Below are 22,976 nucleotides of genomic sequence, written 5' to 3' on the forward strand. Positions count from 1 at the left end.
TTCTGAATCAACTAATTAACTCTAAACACATGCAAAAGATACCTGAGGCTTTTAAAAACTCCCTGCCTGGTTCATTACTCAAAACCCCCATCATGGGTAAGACTAGCGACCTGACAGATGTCAAGAAGGCCATCATTGACACCCTCAAGCAAGAGGGTAAGACCCAGAAAGAAATTTCTCAACAAATAGGCTGTTCCCAGAGTGCTGTATCAAGGCACCTCAATGGTAAGTCTGTTGGAAGGAAACAATGTGGCAGAAAACGCTGTACAACGAGAAGAGGTGACCGGACCCCGAGGAAGATTGTGGAGAAGGACCGATTCCAGACCTTGGGGAACCTGAGGAAGAAGTGGACTGAGTCTGGTGTGGAAACATCCAGAGCCACCGTGCACAGGCGTGTGCAGGAAATGGGCTACAGGTGCCGCATTCCCCAGGTAAAGCCACTTTTGAACCATAAACAGCGGCAGAAGCGCCTGACCTGGGCTACAGAGAAGCAGCACTGGACTGTTGCTAAGTGGTCCCAAGTACTTTTTTCTGATGAAAGCAAATTTTGCATGTCATTCGGAAATCAAGGTGCCAGAGTCTGGAGGAAGACTGGGGAGAAGGAAATGCCAAAATGCCTGAAGTCCAGTGTCAAGTACCCACAGTCATTGATGGTGTGGGGTGCCATGTCAGCTGCTGGTGTTGGTCCACTGTGTTTCATCAAGGGCAGGGTCAATGCAGCTAGCTATCAGGAGATTTTGGAGCACTTCATGCTTCCATCGGCTGAAATGCTTTATGGAGATGAAGATTTCATTTTTCAGCACGACCTGGCACCTGCTCACAGTGCCAAAACCACTGGTAAATGGTTTACTGACCATGGTATTACTGTGCTCAATTGGCCTGCCAACTCTCCTGACCTGAACCCCATAGAGAATCTGTGGGATATTGTGAAGAGAAAGTTGAGAGACGCAAGACCCAACACTCTGGATGAGCTTAAGGCCGCTATTGAAGCATCCTGGGCCTCCATAACATCTCAGCAGTGTCACAGGCTGATTGCCTCCATGCCACGCCGCATTGAAGCAGTCATTTCTGCCAAAGGATTCCCAACCAAGTATTGAGTGCATAACTGAACATTATTATTTGATGTTTTTTTTGTTTGTTATTAAAAAACACTTTTATTTGATTGGACAGGTGAAATATGCTAATTTATTGAGACAGGTTTTTTGGGTTATCAGGAGTTGTAGGCCAAAATCATCAGTATTAAAACAATAACAGACCTGACAAATTTCAGTTGGTGGATAATTAATCTATAATATATGAAAGTTTAATTGTAATCATTACATTATGGTAAATAATGAAATTTAACAGTATATGCTAATTTTTTGAGAAGGACCTGTATAGGTGTTAGATACAATAGATAAATAGATAGACAATAGATGGATGATAGTGAGAGAAGGATAAAGAATAGATAGATAGATCTATATATATAAGAGGCATCGCACAGTAGCTCGGCCTCCCACCACATCACCGCACACAATCCTGCCCCCATCTCATTACCGCACACAATCCCGCCCCCCACCACATCACCGAACACAATCCCGCCCCCCAACCTATCACCGCACACAATCTCGCCCCCCAACCCGTCACCGCACACAATCCCGCCCCCCACCCCATCACCGCACAAATCCCGCCCCCCACCCCATCACCGCACACAATCCCGCCCCCACCCCATCACCGCACACAATCCCGCCCCATCTCATTACCGCACACAATCCCGCCCCCCACCACATCACCGAACACAATCCCGCCCCCCAACCTATCACCGCACACAATCTCGCCCACCAACCCATCACCGCACACAATCCCGCCCCCCACCCCATCACCGCACAAATCCCGCCCCCCACCCCATCACCGCACACAATCCCGCCCCCCACCCCATCACCGCACACAATCCCGCGCCCCACCCCATCACCGCACACAATCCCGCCCCCACCCCATCACCGCACACAATCCCGCCCCCCAACACATCACCGCACACAATCTCGTCCCCAACCCATCACCGCACACAATCTTGCCCCCCCAACCCATCACCGCACAAAATCTCGCCCCCAACCCATCACCGCACACAATCACACTCCCCACCCCATCACCGCACACAATGCCGCCCCCCACCCCATCATCGCACACAATCCCGCCCCCCACCACATCACCGCACACAATCCTGCCCCCCACCACATCACCGCACACAATCTTGCCCCGCAACCCATCACCGCACACAATCACGCCCCCAACCCATCACCGCACACAATCCCGCCCCCCACCCCATCACCGCACAAATCCCGCCCCCTACCCCATCACCGCACAAATCCCGCCCCCCACCCCATCACCGCACAAATCCCGCCCCCCACCCCATCACCGCACAAATCCCGCCCCCACCCCATCACCGCACACAATCCTGCCCCCCACCCCATCACCGCACACAATCCCGCCCCCACCCCATCAAGGCACACAATCCCGCCCCCCAACACATCACTGCACACAATCTCGCCCCCAACCCATCACCGCACACAATCTTGCCCCCCCAACCCATCACCGCACAAAATCTCGCCCCCAACCCATCACCGCACACAATCACGCTCCCCACCCCATCACCGCACACAATGCCGCCCACCACCCCATCATCGCACACAATCCCGCCCCCCACCACATCACCGCACACAATCCTGCCCCCCACCACATCACCGCACACAATCTTGCCCCCCAACCCATCACCGCACACAATCACGCCCCCAACCCATCACCGCACACAATACCGCCCCCCCACCCCATCACCGCACAAATCCCGCCCCCCACCCCATCACCGCACACAATCCCGCCCCCACCCCATCACCGCACACAAGTGAGAGAAGGATAAAGAATGGATAGATCTACATATATAAGAGGCATCGCACAGTAGCTCCGCCTCCCACCACATCACCGCACACAATCCTGCCCCCATCTCATTACCGCACACAATCCCGCCCCCCACCACATCACCGAACACAATCCCGCCCCCCAACCTATCACCGCACACAATCTCGCCCCCCAACCCATCACCGCACCCAATCCCGCCCCCACCCCATCACCGCACAAATCCCGCCCCCCACCCCATCACCGCACACAATCCCGCCCCCACCCCATCACCGCACACAATCCCGCCCCCCACCCCATCACCGCACACAATCCCGCCCCCACCCCATCACCGCACACAATCCCGCCCCCCAACACATCACCGCACACAATCCTGCCCCCCACCACATCACCGCACACAATCTTGCCCCCCAACCCATCACCGCACACAATCACGCCCCCAACCCATCACCGCACACAATCCCGCCCCCCTCCCCATCACCGCACAAATCCCACCCCCCACCCCATCACCACACACAATCCCGCCCCCACCCCATCACCGCACACAATCCCGCCCCCCACCCCATCACCGCACACAATTCCGCCCCCACCCCATCACCGCACACAATCCCGCCCCCAACCCATCACCGCACACAATCTTGCCCCCCCAACCCATCACCGCACAAAATCTCGCCCCCAACCCATCACCGCACACAATCACGCTCCCCACCCCATCACCGCACACAATGCCGCCCACCACCCCATCATCGCACACAATCCCGCCCCCCACCACATCACCGCACACAATCCTGCCCCCCACCACATCACCGCACACAATCTTGCCCCCCAACCCATCACCGCACACAATCATGCCCCCAACCCATCACCGCACACAATACCGCCCCCCCACCCCATCACCGCACACAATCCTGCCCCCCCACCCCATCACCACCCATAAAACATCACCACCCATAATCCCACCCCCACCCCATCACTACCCATAATCCCACCCCCCCACCCCATCACCACCCATAATCCCACCCCCCACCCCATCACCACCCATAATACCACCCCCCACCCTATCACCACCCATAATTACACCCCCCCACCCCATCACCACCCATAATCCTGCCCCCCACCCCATCACCACCCATAATACCACCCCCCACCCTATCACCACCCATAATTACACCCCCCCACCCCATCACCACCCATAATCCTGCCCCCCACCCCATTACCACCCATAATCCCGCCCTACCACCCCATTACCACCCATAATCCTGGCCCCCACCCCATTACCACACATAATCCCGCCCCCCACCACATCACCACATAATCCCGCCCCAACACATCACCACGCATAATCCCACCCCCACCACATTACCTCACATAATGCCGCCCCCCCACCACATTACCACACATAATCTCGCCCCCCACATCACACTCGCTAATCCCGCCCCCACCACATCAGCACACATAATCCCACCCCCACCACATCACCACATAATCCCACCCCCCACCCCATCACCACACACAATCCCACCCCCACCCCATCACGATGCATAATCCTGCACCCACCCATCACCACGCATAATCCCGCCCCCACCACATTACCACACAATTCTGTCCCCCCACCACATTACCACACATAATCCCGCCCCCCACCCCATCACCGCACACAATCCCGCCCCCCAACACATCACCGCACACAATCTCGCCCCCAACCCATCACCGCACACAATCCCGCCCCCAACCCATCACCACACAAAATCTCGCCCCCAACCCATCACCGCACGCAATCTCGCCCCCAACCCATCACCACCCATAATCCCGCCCCCCACCACATCACCATGCATAATCCCGCCCCCCACCACATTACCACACATAATCCCGACCCCCAACCACATTACCACACATAATCTCGCCCCCCCACATCACACTCGCTAATCCCGCCCCCTGCACAGTAGCTCTGCCCCACCACATCACCACACATAATCCCACCCCCACCACATCACCACATAATCCTGCCCCCCAACACATCACCACACATAATTCCGCCCCCCCACCCCATCACCACACACAATCCCACCCCCACCTCATCATGACGCATAATCCCGCACCGACCCATCACCACACATAATCTTGCCCCCCACCACATTACCACACAATTCTGTCCCCCCACCACATTACCACACATGATCCCGCCCCCCACCACATCACCACGCATAATCTCACTCCCCCACCACATCACCATGCATAATCCTGCCCCCCACCACATCACCACAGATAATCCCGCCCCCCCACAACATTACCACACAATCCCGCCCCCCACCACATTACCACACATAATTCCAACCCCAACACATCACCACACACAATCCCACCCCCCACCACATACAATCCCGCCCCCCACATTACCACACACAATCCCGCCCCCCACCACATCACCACACATAATCCCGCTCCCCACCACATTACCACACATAATGGGTCAGTGTGAGCCGAAACGTTGCCGAGACATGTGGGTCTGAATAAAGTCTACCACTTTTTTCACCGCAAGGAATTTGGAGTGCTGCCTTCATTTTTATCTTTTGTCTAAATTTGGGCAAGTATTGGATTTTTTGCCTAGGAGGCCTGGCACCTACTAGTGAGCATTGTGCTGTTCCAATTTTTTGCATAGATAGATAGATAGATAAATAGATAGATAGACACACACAGCTCTGGCAAAAGTTAAGAGACCACCACAACAAAACCCTGTCATGGGCAGCCCAATCTCCAGACCTGAACTCCATTGAAAACCTCTGGAATGTAATCAAGAGGATGATGGATAGTCACAAGTCATCAAACAAAGAAGAACTGCTTAAATTTTTGCGCCAGATGCAGAGTGAAAGACTGATGGAAAGAATGCCAATACGCATGAAAGCGGTGATTAAAAATCATGGTTATTCCACAAAATATTGATTTCTGAACTCTTCCTGACTTAAAACATTAGTATTGTTGTTTCTAAATGATTATGAACTTGTTTTCTTTACATTATTTGAGGTCTGAAAACATTGTTGTTGTTTTTTTATTTTGTCTATTTTTCTTTGTCAGAAAAAATACAAAATGTATTGCTTGGAAATTTGGAGACGTTGTCAGAAGCTTATAGAATAAAAGAACAATTTACATTTTACTCAAAAATATATCTATAAAGAGAAAAAGCAGACAAACTGGACATTTTGCAGTGGTCTCTTCATTTTTGCAAGAGCTGTGTATAAGTGATAGATACAATAGTTAAATAGATAGATATTAGATATATGATAGTGAGAGAAGAATACAGATCAGATAGATAGATTGAAGGATAAAGATCAGATAGATGATAGATTAGATAGATAGATAGATAGATAGATAGATAGATAGATAGATAGATGGATGGATGGATAGATAGATAGATAGATAGATAGATACATAGATAGATAGGCGATAGACAGATAGATAGATACAATAGATAAATGGATAATAGATGGATGATAGTGAGAGAAGGAAAAAGATCAGATAGATAGATAGATAGATAGATAGATAGATAGATAGAAGGATAAAGATCAGAAAGATAGATAGACAATAGATGTATAGGTGACAGATAGATAGATAGATAGATAGATAGATAGATAGATAGATAGATAGATAGATAGATAGATATGTCCAGAGATTGGAGGCAGCACACCATTCAAGTGAAAAAAGCCATTGGGCCGTTAAATAAGAAGCTTTTTCACTTGAATACACCATTCAAGTGAAAAAGCTTCTTATTTAACGGCCCAATGCCTCCAGTCTCTGGACTTAAGGTACCTTCACAATAAGCGACTTTGCAGCGAGAACGACGACGATCCATGATGTTGCAGCGTCCTGGATAGCGATCTCGTTGTGTTTGACACGCAGCAGCGATCTGGATCCCGCTGTGATATCGCTGGTCGGAGCTAGAAGTCCAGAACTTTATTTCGTCGCTGATCACCCGCTGTCATCGCTGGATCGGTGTGTGACACCGATCCAGCGATGTGTTCACTTGTAACCAGGGTAAATATCGGGTTACTAAGCGCAGGGCTGTGCTTAGTAACCCGATATTTACCCTGGTTACCATTGTAAAAGTAAAAAAAACCCATTACATACTCACCTTCTGATGTCTGTCACGTCCCCCACCGGCGGCTTCCCTGCACTGAATGTGTCAGCGCCGGCCGGCCGTAAAGCAGAGCACAGCGGTGACGTCACCGCTGTGCTCTGCTTTACGGCCGGCCGGCGCTGCCACATTCAGTGCAGGGAAGCCGCCGGCGGGGGGACATGACAGACATCAGAAGGTGAGTATGTAGTGGGTTTTTTTTACTTTTACAATGGTAACCAGGGTAAATATCGGGTTACTAAGCGCGGCCCTGCACTTAGTAACCCGATGTTTACCCTGGTTACCCGGATGCTGCAGGGGACTTCGGCATCGTTGAAGACAGTTTCAACGATGCCGAAGTCGTTCCCCTGATCGTTGGTCGCTGGAGAGAGCTGTCTGTGTGACAGCTCCTCAGCGACCACACAATGACTTACCAACGATCGCATCGCTGGTCGTGATCGTTGGTAAGTCATTTAGTGTAACGGTACCTTTAGATAGATAGATAATAGATATATAGGTGATAGAGACAATAGATAAATAGATAGAGAATAGATGGATGATAGTGTGAGAAGGATAAAGAAGATCAGATAGATAGATAGATAGATAATAAATATAAATATATATATATATATATATATATATATATACTGTATATATATGTGATAGATATATATTAGATAGATTATAGTGAGAGAAGAATAAATATCAGATAGATAGATGGACACGTAGACTGGTATCTGCTATCCATTTGTGGGGCTACCAATTTTCTTGTATCTAATAAACGTGTCGGGTTCTGATTTCTTTTGCCAATGACGATTTCAGCTTTACAAACTCTGCCTCTTATACAGAACTCCATATGGAAGAGAACAGTGGTTAATGGGATGTTGTTCAAGCCTTTCAGAAATAATTAAGCGCAGAAGTGAATGCAATGCTGGTAAAGTTGTCCTAGATAACTCACTGCAGAGAGACACAATAGATCCGCCTGTTCCCTTTGGAGGTCTGCTAGGTATTGTCTGGAGCTTATAGAAAATACATAGAAAGTCTTTCCAAATGAGAAATGGCTAAATTAAAGCGAGGAAGGTGTGCATGTGTGCTATCATACAGCCCAGCTGCTCTCCTGGCTGGCTCCACTCTCTACATCACCTCTCCTGCTTTTGTGTTGCAGCCTAAAGTCAGTGCTTGCAGGAATCTTCCCTTTTCTTTTGCATGAATCTAAATTTAGCTCTATGGAAGGTTATGGTTCTGTGGAATACCAGGGAGCAATTTAAGCCCTCAGTACAGAGTGAACAATCACTACAGGGTTTGCTGAAGGCTTGAAGAGAGAGAGACTGTCAGCTAGTATTGACTATCGGAGGAGGAGAGGGGATAGCTGGCTCTGGGGGCTGCTGCCTTTTTATCTATTGAAGGGACCAGTGTCTGGTAACTTTGGGTAATACAAACACAGAGGCATTTTGTGCAGATTACATTAATCCATTCCTCTGGTTAGGAGCTGAGTGGGGAAGGTCACAGCTGTGCTGAGCTGCAGCAGTCAGGATAAAGCAGACTCGTGGTGGACTGGGAGCTCCCAGGGATAATCATCAGGAGTCACCAGGCACCAGCACCCTCCTCTCTCCACCACTACCACCTCACCCACCACCTCCTCTTCCTCAGTTCAGCCCTCCCCATTGCACTTTCTTCCAAAACATCCTTGTTTATAAACTTTGATGGAGAATTACACACCGGGCTGGAAAAATGCCTGTAATGAAAGGATTACTAGCACCTCAGAACACCTTCCTAGATACTATAGCGACTAGATTCGATGGAACACGTAAGTCCCCACTTTATTTGCTGATCATGTCTGTCTATGGGTCAGGTTCAGCTATGTACATGGGTGCAAAGGGTGAAAACGGGAAAACTTACTGTACAGCCATAATATGGCAAATATGCGTGTTCTCCTGTGTAATACTGAGGAGCCAGGGAGGAGATCAGACATCCCAGCAAGTCTAGGAGAGCCTGGGGTGGGATTTCAGCACTGTGGACAGCTCAGTCCAGGAACTCTCCATATGATTGTGCTGCTTACACTATCAGGGAAGGAGAAGATAGATCAGATACATTTTATGTATATTGTCCTCTTTCTTATCTTTAGGCAGATACAATCTAGGTGGGGATTATGGGAATTTCTTTATAGAAGGATGATTACAATCTAGTAGTGAACAGATGCTGAAGGAAGAGAATCAGTCATTAGTTAACCGCTAGGCTGCCTTCCTTACTTTCTCAACTAAGTTTATTTGATGTCAGCAGCATAGTCAGGTTAACCTCACATGGAATGGATTGTGCTTGTTAGGGCTAACTGGGATTCACTTGTAAGAGCAGATATCTATCTGGTAGATAAGGTGTGGGATTAAAAATGTAGGGACAAAGCTAGATAGAGAGATAGAGAAACAGATAATATTGATAGATAGATACAGTTAGAAGATAATGGGTGGTAGATAGATAGATAGATAGATAGATAGATAGATAGATAGATAGATAGATAGATAGATAGATAGATATGCAGAGAAGTAGAAAGATAGATACAATTAGAAGATAATAGTGATATAGATGATAGATTGTGTAGATGGATAGATAGATAGATAGATAGATAGATAGATAGATAGATAGATAGATAGATAGATAGATAGATAGATAGATAGAGCTACAGGTTGGTAAATAGATAGGTAGGTAGATACATAGATAGATACAGATGGATACATACAGAGAGATGGTGAAATGTAGATAGTGGCAGTGAGGTATAGATACTGGTCGGTAGATAGGTAGATAGAGACATAGATACAGATCTATAGAGAGATTGTGAGATGTAGATAGATCAATCATTAAGAACTGGAACAATAATTAAATAATTTGTGAATGCCTTGCATTGTACCAATATACATAATTATCATGTGAATTAATTGTTGCACAGCAATATAATGCAGTTAACAATGAAATTTAGATGATGTATTTAGATTAAATGATACTGAGATGCAAGACTAACACACATCCCATTTGGTCTTTATAGGGGTCCAGACTTGTGATTTCAGCATTATTGTCATTTTGGCCCAGTAATGTATCTTAGTATGAATGTTTTAACTACAAGAAGAATATATCTTTGAAGTGTGTTCGATAGTAGATTTAAAAATAATCCAAACTGAGGGTCTTCAGTAGTTGATACCTTTTTATGGCTGACCGGAAGGATGGTAACAAATGGAAAGCTTTCCGAACTACTCTTCATCAGGCATAGTATAACGTTCAGATTTTGTGTTATTCTATGCCTGATGAGGAGACTTGAGTATTCTGAAAAGCTTTCTATTTTTTACCATCCTTTCAGCTAGCCATTAAAAGGTATCAACTGCTGAGAACTTTCAATTTAGATTTTTTTTTACCACTTTTAAGTACAATACAGTGACTTTATTCGATAAGACTTTCTACTCTTGTTTATAAAGACACAATATTCTTTGCAATTTGATACATTAATCAGATGCTCCTGCTGTTCTGCTTTTACAGCTTTCCCTACACAAGGGAAAGCCTAAGTATTAGTCCTCATACTTCAGGAGCTTAGGTTTATTGTCCAGCAGCCTCTTTCTTTACAACTATGGGATGTACAGAATATGAATGTTAGTTCCTGGCTCTTCAGGAAGCTTGCATAATAATATGACTGTATAGATGTTAATGAGAGTGCGTCAGGTCAGGAACTTAATAAAAGTGTCTATCAACCCTGGCAATATTGTATATCTGCAATATTGAATACTCAAGACCCTGTAAATAAATCCTTACATCTCTACAGGAATAGATCTAGTGATTCTGTAATGGTGATTGAAGGGAAACCACGTTTAATAATGATCATCTCGAGACTAATGTTTTCAACATGGTGACTATAAATCTTGATGTCACGTTTGCCATTAGGAATAATAATTGCATGCAACCAACTTCTTGATGTTTTACTGCTGTGCTTGTGGATACATTGTGAACCTTAAAATCACATACAGGCGTGGGGATGTATACGTGTCAGTGCAGCAGAGATAATTTTGTCACTTGGTTCACTTTACATTGGTATGGCTTTCTAATAGTCTTAGTGCATCCAATGGGTTAACTTAACACTGAGTTACCAATCTGCACAACATAGATTAAAAATTAAGAATACATTATTTTTTTAAATATTATAATTCGCAATCAGCTTGCCTCCAACCTGGGCATTAGTATTAAAAATTCATTGGAAAGACGTCTCTGCAAACATCTGCTAGATTATAAATTTGGAGAAATGTTGTGCACAATATTGACTACTTCTAAGTTCCAACTACTACATTTCCTTAGATTGATCTGTTTTTGTCTGCAAATTGAAACTGCTACTAATATAGTGTTTTATTCCATTCATTTTGTTAGATTACTTGCGGTGCCCTAGATCACACACAGATGACTGAAGTTAATGCACCCTTTTAATTTAAGCATATCACATTGGAAGGATGCAGTATGCTGTCATCAATGATAGACTAATCCAGTACTGAATCTCTAATCCAAGGGAGAATTAATTATAATTCTGACCAACCATGCAGAAAGGGAATCCAGATTTCATCTGCAAATATGCCTCACTTAAGGCTTAGCTCTGTTCTTAAATCATATTTTACACAACACATATTGACTTAACACCGTTTCATTTAATAAAACAAAATATATTTTTATATAATATTATATAAGACTCAAGGTTACATAAATGGGGAGACTACTGTATGTCCTATAGCAGCTCGTACTCCAAAAGTCCTCAGTCTAAGCGTTTTTCACGTCCCTAATTACATGTACTATACTTATATAACATGTATATCATTTCATACTGTTGACCTGTGAAGATTACAAATTACCAAAATATAAGCAGACAAATAGCAGTGTCGGCCTCTACATATGACAGAATATCTGCATATAAATTAGTTTAATTTTTTTCCAAGGGAAAAATTGAAATACTTGAATTTGATTTGCTCATTGTATAAAACATTATAGCTGCCATTGGTCCTGGCTGGGTGACTGTTGACATCTGCTTATCCATGTACAGATGTAGCAAAGCTGATTTTGCCATTAAATAACAGTCTTTTGTGTACTGTGATAATGCAGTGTTTTGTATATTTGGAAGTAGCGTTGGTACATCATGCAAAATGGTTAACTCAATTGATAACATCTTGGCCTTAGTGGAATAGAGTAAGACGTTTTTTGAAAGGTTTAATGTAATTGCTAACGGTAGAGTAGATGGCTGAAATTCATTTTCACATATGAAGAAATGTATGTGTGTTATGGATGTCTTCATAGATGCCATCAGTTGGTCATCTGTCAATAATGGAACTACAAGTTGAAAAAAATACTTTTTTAACTCCTACATTTTGTTAATAGATGGCTGTGACAGATACAGTATCTCTGTTGGATACCAACCTTTGGACATCAAGCAACTGTGCAGTTGAAAACATTATATCATCTCATCTAGTTACAGTATCTATTCATCTACTGAATTTATCTATTTGTCTATCTAACCCATCTATCTAACTTATCTATCTGTCTAACCCTTCTACTGATTGATCAATCAATCAATCAATCAATCTAGTTATCTATCTATCTAACGATCTTTCTATCCATGTATAACATCCATGTGCGATGAATCTACCTATAATTGCATGGAGTATGTGGTTTAGTGTTTTGGACATAACTGTTATTCTTCATTAAAACATTCAAGAAACCAGTCAATCATTCAAGTTCGTATTGACAAGTAAACCATCTCTACATCCTATGTAATTGATATGCTACTTTATAGGTTGCATTCCAATTATGCCTCCATTAGGATTCCAAAATCATGTTTATTGTTTATGCCATATGTTCAGTACATAATTGATTACGTGATATTTCTAATACATTAATCACAGCGTTAAAAGGAATCATATTTATATACTACAGAAAGGAGAACAAAACCATCAATAGGTATACGGAAAGTAAGCAAGCAAAGTCTTATAATAATGTTGGATACTCTCCTGAAATGGAAGTTTTAACGTCAGGAAATGAAACCTATTTTATCAGAATGTCAAAATAAGCATTGAGGTTCACTATTGAATGAACACTAATACATTTCAACATATGCTTATTACTCAAGTGGCTTGGATCTGAGATGCAGCTACCAAGGAGAGCACAATAAAATATTTAAATATGAAAAAAGTATTAAAGCATAATAATAAAGAGGTTAGAATAAAAAGTCTAGCTGGAATAGGCATTTCTCTCATTCATTCATGCAGAATAATGTATTGAAGTGAGAAAATGCACATGAACTCATGTATCAATCAAATTACTCTACACAATGAGCCAGCATTTTCATGCCATCTTTGAGCATTTGCTTTACATTTAAAAATGTATATTTTACAAAGTATCACATAATATATATACACATACATATAAGTATATAAATAATACCAGCCATTGGGAGGACTAGTAATAGAGCACTGTACATTTATTAAACCATGTGCCAGCTACCTGTCAGTAGGGAGCCATAAAAGTGGCTAAAAGCTGTTTAGTTGCCTCAATCATGGAAGCAGAGATGAATATACTATAGTAAATATTGTATTAACATAGTAAAAAATGACAACCATGTACTGTTCTATTTTATAAAGATGACTGGATTCTACCTTTCTACTTGGAACACAAAGAACCTACTCACTTTTACAAGCATGATACAGGATTTTTTTCTAAAGGCAAGGGATGCTTTTAAAGTGAACCTGTCTCCAGGTTTGACAGATATGATATACGGCCACCACCTTTCTAGCCTCATATACAGTATTCTATAAAGCTGTATATCTACCTTAAGCTGACCTGCAAGACAAGAAAAAGGCCTTTCACCTGCGGAGTGGACCATTCCTATGGGTGTCGCTGGTCCTGGTCCAGCGCCTTCTATGCTTCGCATGGGTGACGCATCCCTACGGGTCCACACAGACTCCCCGACATTGAGCTACTGTGCATGCGTACTTCTCTGCCATAAGTAGGGCAGAGCAAATACTGCAGTGCCCAGGCACTAGGAAAGGTGAAAGAGCCTTGGTGCATGCGCACTGCAGTACTTTGCACTAGTTATTGCAGAAAATAATGCCTAAGTAGGAGCATGATGCCACGGAGACTGTGTGGATGATGTAGGGATGCATCATCCACACAAGGCACAGAAAGAGGATGGCATTGCAAGAAGAAGGGAGGAACTGAACTAATGATGCCCTTAGGGCTGGACCACTCTGCAGGTGAGTATAATAAAAGGTCTTTTTCTTGTCTTCGAGGTTAGGTTGAGGGCAGATATACAGCATTATAGAATGCTGTACATCAGGCCTAAAAAATACATGTATTTTTAACATACAGTACAGATCAAAAGTTTGGACACACCTTCTCATTTAAAGATTTTTCTGTATTTTCATGACTATGAAAATTGTACATTCACACTGAAGGCATCAAAACTATGAATTAACACATGTGGAATTATATACTTAACAAAAAAGTGTGAGATAACTGAAAATATGTCTTATATTCTATCCTCTTCAAAGTAGCCACCTTTTGCTTTGATGACTGCTTTGCACACTCTTGGCATTCTCTTGATGAGCTTCAAGAGGTAGTCACTGGGAATGGTCTTCCAACAATCTTGAAGGAGTTCCCAGAGATGCTTAGCACTTGTTGGTCCTTTTGCCTTCCCTCTGCGGTCCAGCTCACCCCAAACCATCTCGATTGGGTTCAGGTCTGGTGACTGTGGTGGCCAGGTCATCTGGCGTAGCACCCAATCAATCTCCTTCTTGGTCAAAGAGCCCTTACACAGCCTGGAGGTTTGTTTGGGGTCATTGTCCTGTTGAAAAATAAATGATGGTCCAACTAAATGCAAACCGGATGGAATAGCATGCCGCTGCAAGATGCTGTGGTAGCCATGCTGGTTCAGTATGCCTTCAATTTTGAATAAATCCCCAACAGTGTCATCAGCAAAGCACCCCCACACCATCACACCTCATCCTCCATGCTTCATGGTGGGAACCAGGCCTGAAGAGTCCATCCGTTCACCTTTTCTGCGTCGCACAAAGACACGGTGGTTGGAACCAAAGATCTCAAATTTGGACTCATCAGACCAAAGCACAGATTTCCACTGGTCTAATGTCCATTCCTTGTGTTCTTTAGCCCAAACAACTCTCTTCTGTTTGTTGCCTGTCCTTAGCAGTGGTTTCCTAGCAGCTATTTTACCATGAAGGCCTGCTGCACAAAGTCTCCTCTTAACATTTGTTGTAGAGATGTGTCTGCTGCTAGAACTCTGTGTGGCAATGACCTGGTCTCTAATCTGAGCTGCTGTTAACCTGCGATTTCTGAGGCTGGTGACTCGGATAAACTTATCCTCAGAAGCAGAGACGACTCTTGGTCTTCCTTTCCTGGGGCGGTCCTCATGTGAGACAGTTTCTTTGTAGCACTTGATGGTTTTTGCCACTGCACTTGGGGACACTTTCAAAGTTTTCCCAATTTTTCGGACTGACTGACCTTCATTTCTTAAAGAAATGATGGCCACTCGTTATTCTTTACTTAGCTGCTTTTTTCTTGCCATAATACAAATTCTAACAGTCTATTCAGTAGGACTGTGTATCCACCAGACTTCTGCACAACACAACTGATGGTCCCAACCCCATTTATAAGGCAAGAAATCCCACTTATTAAACCTGACAGGGCACACCTGTGAAGTGAAAACCATTCCCGGTGACTACCTCTTGAAGCTCATCAAGAGAATGCCAAGAGTGTGCAAAGCAGTCATCTAAGCAAAAGGTGGCTACTTTGAAGAACCTAGAATATAAGACATAATTTCAGTTGTTTCACACTTTTTTGTTAAGTATATAATTTCACATGTGTTAATTCATAGTTTTGATGCCTTCAGTGTGAATGTACAATTTTCATAGTCATGAAAATACAGAAAAATCTTTAAATGAGAAGGTGTGTCCAAACTTTTGGTCTGTACTGTACATTATGCTATTAATATTTACATTAATTTATTACAGCATCATGCACTTTATATTATTAATTAAGGTATCTTTAATATTGATTTATACTTGTATGGCAGCCCCCATAATTTTGATTGTTATTATGGATATATTATTATTTTGATTTATTTTTTGTGGGCAATCCGGGTGAGATATCCTGCCCTCCCACATATCATTGCTTTATATATCATTTTTAACTTCTATTTTTTCTTGTGTAATTATGTCTTGTGTAATTATTTTTATTTTCCTTATTGTTGAGTAATCATGTTTTAATATTTATCAATAAAAGTTTACATTGTATACAATTTTCTGTGAATACTTCTTTTTGGTCTATGACCTTCCTTTCATTGTTGGGGAGCTTTTCATTGTATTATTACTCTGAAGCAACATACTGTTTCAGAACAACTTGGTAGCAATTGCACAGCTCTGATTCATACTGTCCTTGGCAGCATGAATTCAATGTGAGTTTCCATTTTAGGTGTTCTTGATAATAGCCACTACCTAATTAAATGGGTTGTCCGATACTTGGTTGATGACCTATCCATAAGATATCAATGACAATATATAATAGATCTCATATATCAGAGCAAAATAATTATATTCTGAAAGAGTACCAGGAGACCGAGAATCTCTCACTAATTTCTGGACACTTTTTCACCATGTGGTTTGGGTTTCACAAATCCTGCTAATCTCATGTGGCTTCCAAAATACATAACCTCCTCTACAGCCACTCTAAAGCATAAATAACAAGAAAAATGGGCATCAGTTACTAGCTCTGTTGTTGGTATTACATTTTATAATTATTATGCAACCATGATCTACTAATTGCTTAAAAATGCTAAAATAAATGATTGGTGACAAGAAAACCATTAACCCCTTAGTGACGGAGCCAAATTTTTGAAATCTGACCAGTGTCACTTTATGTGGTAATAACTCTGCAACGCTTCAACAAATCCCAGTGATTTTGAGACTGTTTTTTCATGACACATTATACTTTATGATAATGGTAAATCTAGGTCAATATGTTTTGTGTTTATTTATAAAAAGTATCAAAAATGTTAGTAAAATGTTAAAAAATTTGCACTTTTCTAAATTTGAATGATTATCTCTTTAATCCAGATGTTCACACCACAGCGAACCATTAATAAATAACATTTCCCACGTGTCGGCTTTATATCAGCACCATTTGTAAAATGTTATTTTGTTTTGTTAGCATTTTATGAGGTTTAAAAATGTAGCAGCAATTTTTCATATTTTCAAGGAAATTTACACAATTTCTTTTTTTAAGGACCTATCCATGTTTGAAGTGACTTTAGGGGTCCTATATATTAGAAAACCCCCAAAAGTGATACCATTTTAAAAACAGCCCCCCTGACATATTGAAAACTGCAGTCAGGTAGTTTGTTAACCATTCAGGTGCTTTACAGGAATTAATGCAAAGTGGTATGACAGAAATGAAAATGTCTATTTTTACCACCTAAATGTCTCTAACTTGTGAACAGATTACTACAGCCGTCAGACTGTAAGGCTGCTATTTGGTCATGAAATGACATGGCAAACATCAGGACCACATAATCATGATCTGAGGGCACCAATTGGGATAAAGAGGAAGCCCCCACACTCTGTTAACCATTTATAATGATGTAGTCACTACTGACAGCAGCATCTAAGGGGTTAAACAGATTTGGATAGTGCAAACACTGATCATGGCTGATACAGCAAGTTGTCAGCTATAGTGGACAGCTGGCAGATGCTGGATTGTCCCCTGTATGGGGAGGCTATTCTCTTATATCTCAGGTCAGTTAAAAGACGTATTGGTGGTCATTAAGGGGTTAAGGGTATGTGCACACGTCAGGATTTCTTACAGAAATTTTCCTGACAAAAACCGGACATTTCTGCCAGAAATCCACATGCGTTTTTACCGCGATTTTACCTCGTTTTTCAGGCATTTTTGACGCCTTTTTGGTGCGTTTTTTGTGCGTTTTTTCCAAATGTATAGAATAGTGGGAAAAACGCAGAAAATCCGCAAAATTAATGAACATGCTGCTTTTTTTTACCGCGATGCGTTTTTTTCGTGGAAAAAAACGCATCATGTGCACAAAACTTGCAGAATGCATTCTAAATGATATGATGCATAATGCATGCATTTTTAATGAGTTATTATAGCGTTTTTGTCGCAAAAAAACACGAAAAAACCTGAACGTGTGCACATACCCTTAAGCTAACACCACAGGTAAAAATAGATGGGTTATCTTGTATTTGTTGGCATTAACAGCAATCATACTCTTAAAGTGCTTTTCAATGTTCCATCAGAGGAATAACATTTGATAGAATACTTGCTCCAAATTATTGGTCCATGTAAGCATGCCAGAAATAATTGATTGGATTGTTTATATAGGCATAAATAGCATTGATTTTGGAAGCATAACATGTAAACAGTGGATGTGCTGCCGATAACATGATGTTGTATATTGTATTAATAGTCATTCTGTTCACATCAGAACCCTTCTGCCTGTGTAAATTGGCCAGTAAATGGTAGCCGGTAACCTGTGAAATCAGCCCATAAGTCAGAAAAACTGCTTGGATTGTATGACATTTGCCAAAAACAGAAAGCTTGAAATAGACCACCACCTGGAAGGTGCTATATTTCATAGTTAGGTTTAAGCACCATTTCAGTTTTTTTTGTTATTTTACCACTGGAGTGGTGGCATTAATCTAAGTTCCTTTCACATAGTATTATACTTACCAGCCTCCTTCTTCATCTGTTATCGGTTCCTTTCCGGTCGGTCTTCTGCAGGCCATGGCCTGCCAGATCACTCCAATGTTTGCTGGCTGAGTTGGAAATCACTACTCAATGTAACTCTAGAAAAGCTAGAACGAGGTGTTAGGAGTCGAGTTCCCGTCGCTGCACAGGGGGAATTGCAAACCATGTCCGCTGCGGTCTCCAATTCCGCATCAGCCGCAGTGGAGCCTGATCAGCAGAGACATCGGTCCCAGCATCTCACTCAGTCTTGTATTGTGCAAAGGGTTACTGCTGCCTTTTCAGGCCCTGCTATTGTACCTTTTACTGGTCTGCAGAAAGCAGGCTTTTCTGGGACCAAGTCCTGCTTTGCACACACTGAGCATGCCCTCGGGAGGACCTTTCATTGGTGGTCAAGGGTCCCATGCTCAGGCCCTGTTGCAGCTCCCATTGGTCCTCCAGGAAGGTCCTGTAGAGCTGCAACTATAAAACATTCGCAGGTCCGCACAGCCATGCACTAGTGTAAATTATGTATGTGCTCAGCGCCAGTGTGGTCGTGTGTGTGCAGTCAGGGACTTGGCTGAAATAAGCCCCTAGAATGCTGGTACCTCCGGCGAGGAGTTTCATGTGTATGGATTCAGGTCTGGCTAATAGCCATTAGAGGAGCTGCGTGTTTGCATTTGACTGCATGACCACTGTCAGGTCTACTAAGTAGCTGTGTTCCCCTGTGGGTCCCGTTGAAGCGCTGACGTAAGCGCGAAACGGCCGTCGTCACATCCTGCTCACCTCCTTCCTGTTTCTTCGTCCCGGACCGTGGTTTTAAGATGTCTGTTCAGAGTCTTCAATAAACTTCTTTGCAGTTCACTTGGATCGGTGAGTGTGGCCGCATATTCTTGATGTAATCCAGTTGGCTCTTTCTCTTTCTGTGAGCACCTCTACCGTGACCCAGGATCTTTTCTAAGGAACTGTTATCTGTATGTGACCCAGTGGCGGCTGTGCAATCATACGTTTTTGCTCTTGGCTCAATATTTGTGGGGGGCTGTCTATCCTTTGGGGATTTTCTCTGAGGCAAGATAGTTTTCCCTTTTCTATCTCTAGGGGTATTTAGTCCTCCGGCTGTGTCGAGATGTCTAGGGAGTGTTAGGTACATTCCACGGCTACTTCTAGTTGCGGTGTTAAGTGTTGTGAACTCTGTTTTTGGGCTCCCTCTTGTGGTCACAAGTGGTACTGTGTGAGTGCTGTCTTTGGGCTCCCTCTGGTGGCTCTTTGTGTCATTCTGCAGGTCTGAGGCTGGTTCAGCTGTCTCGTTATCTATTAGCTGGTTTCCTATTTAGCTCACCTGGACTTTCAGTGGTTGCCTGCTGTCGATGTATTCAGTGCTATTTTGATCTCTCCTGAATCCCTTCGTTATCAGTCTCGCCAAGAGAAGCTAAGTTTCTGTTTGGTTATTTTTTGCTCATCAGTGTTCAATATGTTTCTTGGTTATTTATTTGTTCTTGTCCAGCTTGCTAATATGTGATTTCCTTGCTTGCTGGTAGCTCTAGGGGGCTGAGTTTCTCCCCTCACACCGTTAGTTGGTGTGGGGGTTCTTGTATTCTCAGCGTGGATATTTTGTATAGGGTTTTTTACTGACCGCACAGTTCTCTGCCTGTCTTCTGCTATCTAGTATTAGTGGGCCTCATTTGCTGAATCTGTTTTCATTTCTATGTTTTGTATTTTCCCCTTACCTCACCGTTATTATTTGTTGGGGGCTTCCTATATCTTTGGGGTCATTTCTCTGAGGCAAGTGAGGTCTTACTTTCTCTATAGGGGTAGCAAGTTTCTCAGGCTGCGTCGAGACGTCCAGGAATTTAGGCACGTTCACCGGCTACCTTTAGTGTGTTTGTTAGGATTGCGGTCAGTCCAGTTACCACCTCCCTAGAGCTCGTTCTATGTTCAGTAACTTAGCTAGTTCATTCTGTGATCCTCAGCCACTAAGGATCATAACAGTACAGCAGGCCAAAAAAGTGTTTAATGCATCGCAGAAGTGGGATAAGAGAAGTCCTGAGTACAATTTTTTTTTTCCTCTCCCTTTGCTGCAGTCTGTCCAGCTTCTTTCATCCCCTTAATCTCTGGGTGGCTTTGAGTTCTGCTGCAGACATGGATATTCAGAGTCTAACTTCTAGTGTGGATCATCTTGCTGCAAGGGTGCAAAGCATTCAGGATTTTGTTGTTCACAGTCCTATGTCTGAGCCAACAGTACCTATTCCTGAGTTGTTTTCTGGAGATAGATCTAGGTTTCGGAATTTTAAGAATAATTGTAAATTATTTCTTTCTTTGAGACCTCGTTCCTCTGGTGATTCCGCTCAGCAAGTTAGAATTGTTATCTCCCTGTTACGTGGCGACCCTCAAGATTGGGCTTTCTCCCTGGCGCCAGGAGATCCTGCATTGCTGAATGTGGATGCGTTTTTTTCTGGTGCTTGGATTGCTTTATGAGGAACCTAATCTTGAGAACCAGGCAGAAAAGGCCTTGCTGGCTCTCTCTCAGGGCCAGGATGAAGCTGAGGTGTATTGTCAAAAATTTCGGAAATGGTCGGTGCTTACTCAGTGGAATGAGTGTGCCCTGGCTGCAAATTTCAGAGAAGGTCTTTCTGAAGCCATTAAGAATGTTATGGTGGGGTTCCCCACGACTGCAAGTCTGAATGACTCAATGGCTTTGGCCATTCAGATTGATCGGCGTTTGCGGGAGCGCAAATCTGCGCACCATCTGGCGGTGTTTTCTGAACAGAGACCTGAGTCTATGCAATGTGACCGAATTCTGACCAGAATTGAGCGGCAAGATCATAGACGTCAAAATGGGTTGTGCTTTTACTGTGGTGATTCAACTCATGTTATCTCAGCATGCTCTAAGCGCGTAAAAAATATTGCTAAATCTGTCACCGTTGGTACTATACAGCCTAAATTCATTTTGTCTGTTACTTTAATTTGTTCTTTGTCTTCCTATTTTGTTATGGCTTTTGTGGATTCAGGTGCTGCCCTGAACCTGATGGATTTGTCATTTGCCAGGCGCTGTGGTTTGGTCCTGGAGCCTTTGGAATTCCCTATTCCACTGAGGGGAATTGATGCTACACCATTGGCTGAGAATAAGCCTCAGTATTGGACTCAAGTGACAATGTGCATGACTCCTGTACATCAGGAGGTGATTCGCTTTCTTGTGCTGCATAATTTGCATGATGTTGTCGTTTTGGGTCTGCCATGGCTGCAGGCTCATAATCCAGTTTTGGATTGGAAAGCTATGTCTGTTTCAAGTTGGGGTTGCCAGGGGATTCATGGCGATGCTCCTTTGGTGTCAATTGCTTCTTCCACTCCTTCTGAGGTCCCTGAGTTTTTGTCGGACTACCAGGATGTATTTGATGAGCCCAGATCCGGTGCCCTGCCTCCTCACAGGGATTGTGATTGTGCTATAAATTTGATATCTGGTAGTAAGTTCCCTAAGGGACGACTTTTTAATTTGTCTGTACCAGAACATGCCGCGATGCGGAGTTATATAAAGGAGTCTTTAGAGAAGGGACATATTCGCCCGTCCTCCTCCCCTCTTGGTGCAGGATTCTTTTTTGTGGCCAAGAAGGATGGTTCTCTGAGACCTTGTATAGATTATCGTCTTCTAAATAAAATCACGGTCAAATTTCAGTATCCTTTGCCATTATTATCTGATCTGTTTGCTCGGATTAAGGGGTCCAGTTGGTTCACCAAGATAGATCTTCGTGGTGCATATAACCTTGTGCGTATTAAGCAGGGGGATGAATGGAAAACAGCATTTAATACGCCCGAAGGCCATTTTGAGTACTTGGTGATGCCTTTTGGACTCTCTAATGCTCCTTCTGTGTTCCAGTCCTTCATGCATGACATCTTCCGAGAATATCTGGATAAATTTATGATTGTGTAACTGGATGACATTTTGGTCTTTTCTGAGGACTGGGAGTCCCATGTGAAGCAGGTCAGGATGGTATTTCAGGTCCTGCGTGCTAATGCCTTATTTGTGAAGGGCTCAAAATGTCTCTTCGGAGTACAGAAGGTTTCCTTTTTGGGTTTTATTTTTTCTCCTTCTACTATTGAGATGGACCCAGTCAAGGTCCAGGCTATTCATGACTGGACTCAGCCTACATCTGTTAAGAGTCTTCAGAAGTTCTTGGGTTTTGCTAATTTTTACCATCGCTTCATTGCTGGTTTTTCTGGCGTGGTT

The 22,976-nt window shown here is 43.6% G+C and overlaps 1 protein-coding gene across 2 annotated transcripts in view; it reads left to right on the forward strand.

Annotated features, from left to right (window-relative positions):
- The first annotated feature begins 8,366 nt into the window (after positions 1–8,366).
- The window catches only part of KCNH8 (potassium voltage-gated channel subfamily H member 8), a 728,911-nt gene continuing 714,301 nt past the window's right edge, over positions 8,367–22,976 (forward strand). For both annotated transcript variants that reach the window (XM_077268880.1, XM_077268882.1), the window contains exon 1: positions 8,367–8,804. In XM_077268880.1, coding sequence (XP_077124995.1) covers positions 8,729–8,804 — 76 coding nt within the window. In that variant the 5' untranslated portion in view covers positions 8,367–8,728. The remainder of the gene's footprint in view (positions 8,805–22,976) is intronic.

The sequence above is a fragment of the Ranitomeya variabilis genome, chromosome 6, assembly GCF_051348905.1.
Source record: "Ranitomeya variabilis isolate aRanVar5 chromosome 6, aRanVar5.hap1, whole genome shotgun sequence".
Taxonomy (NCBI): Eukaryota; Metazoa; Chordata; class Amphibia; order Anura; family Dendrobatidae; genus Ranitomeya; species Ranitomeya variabilis.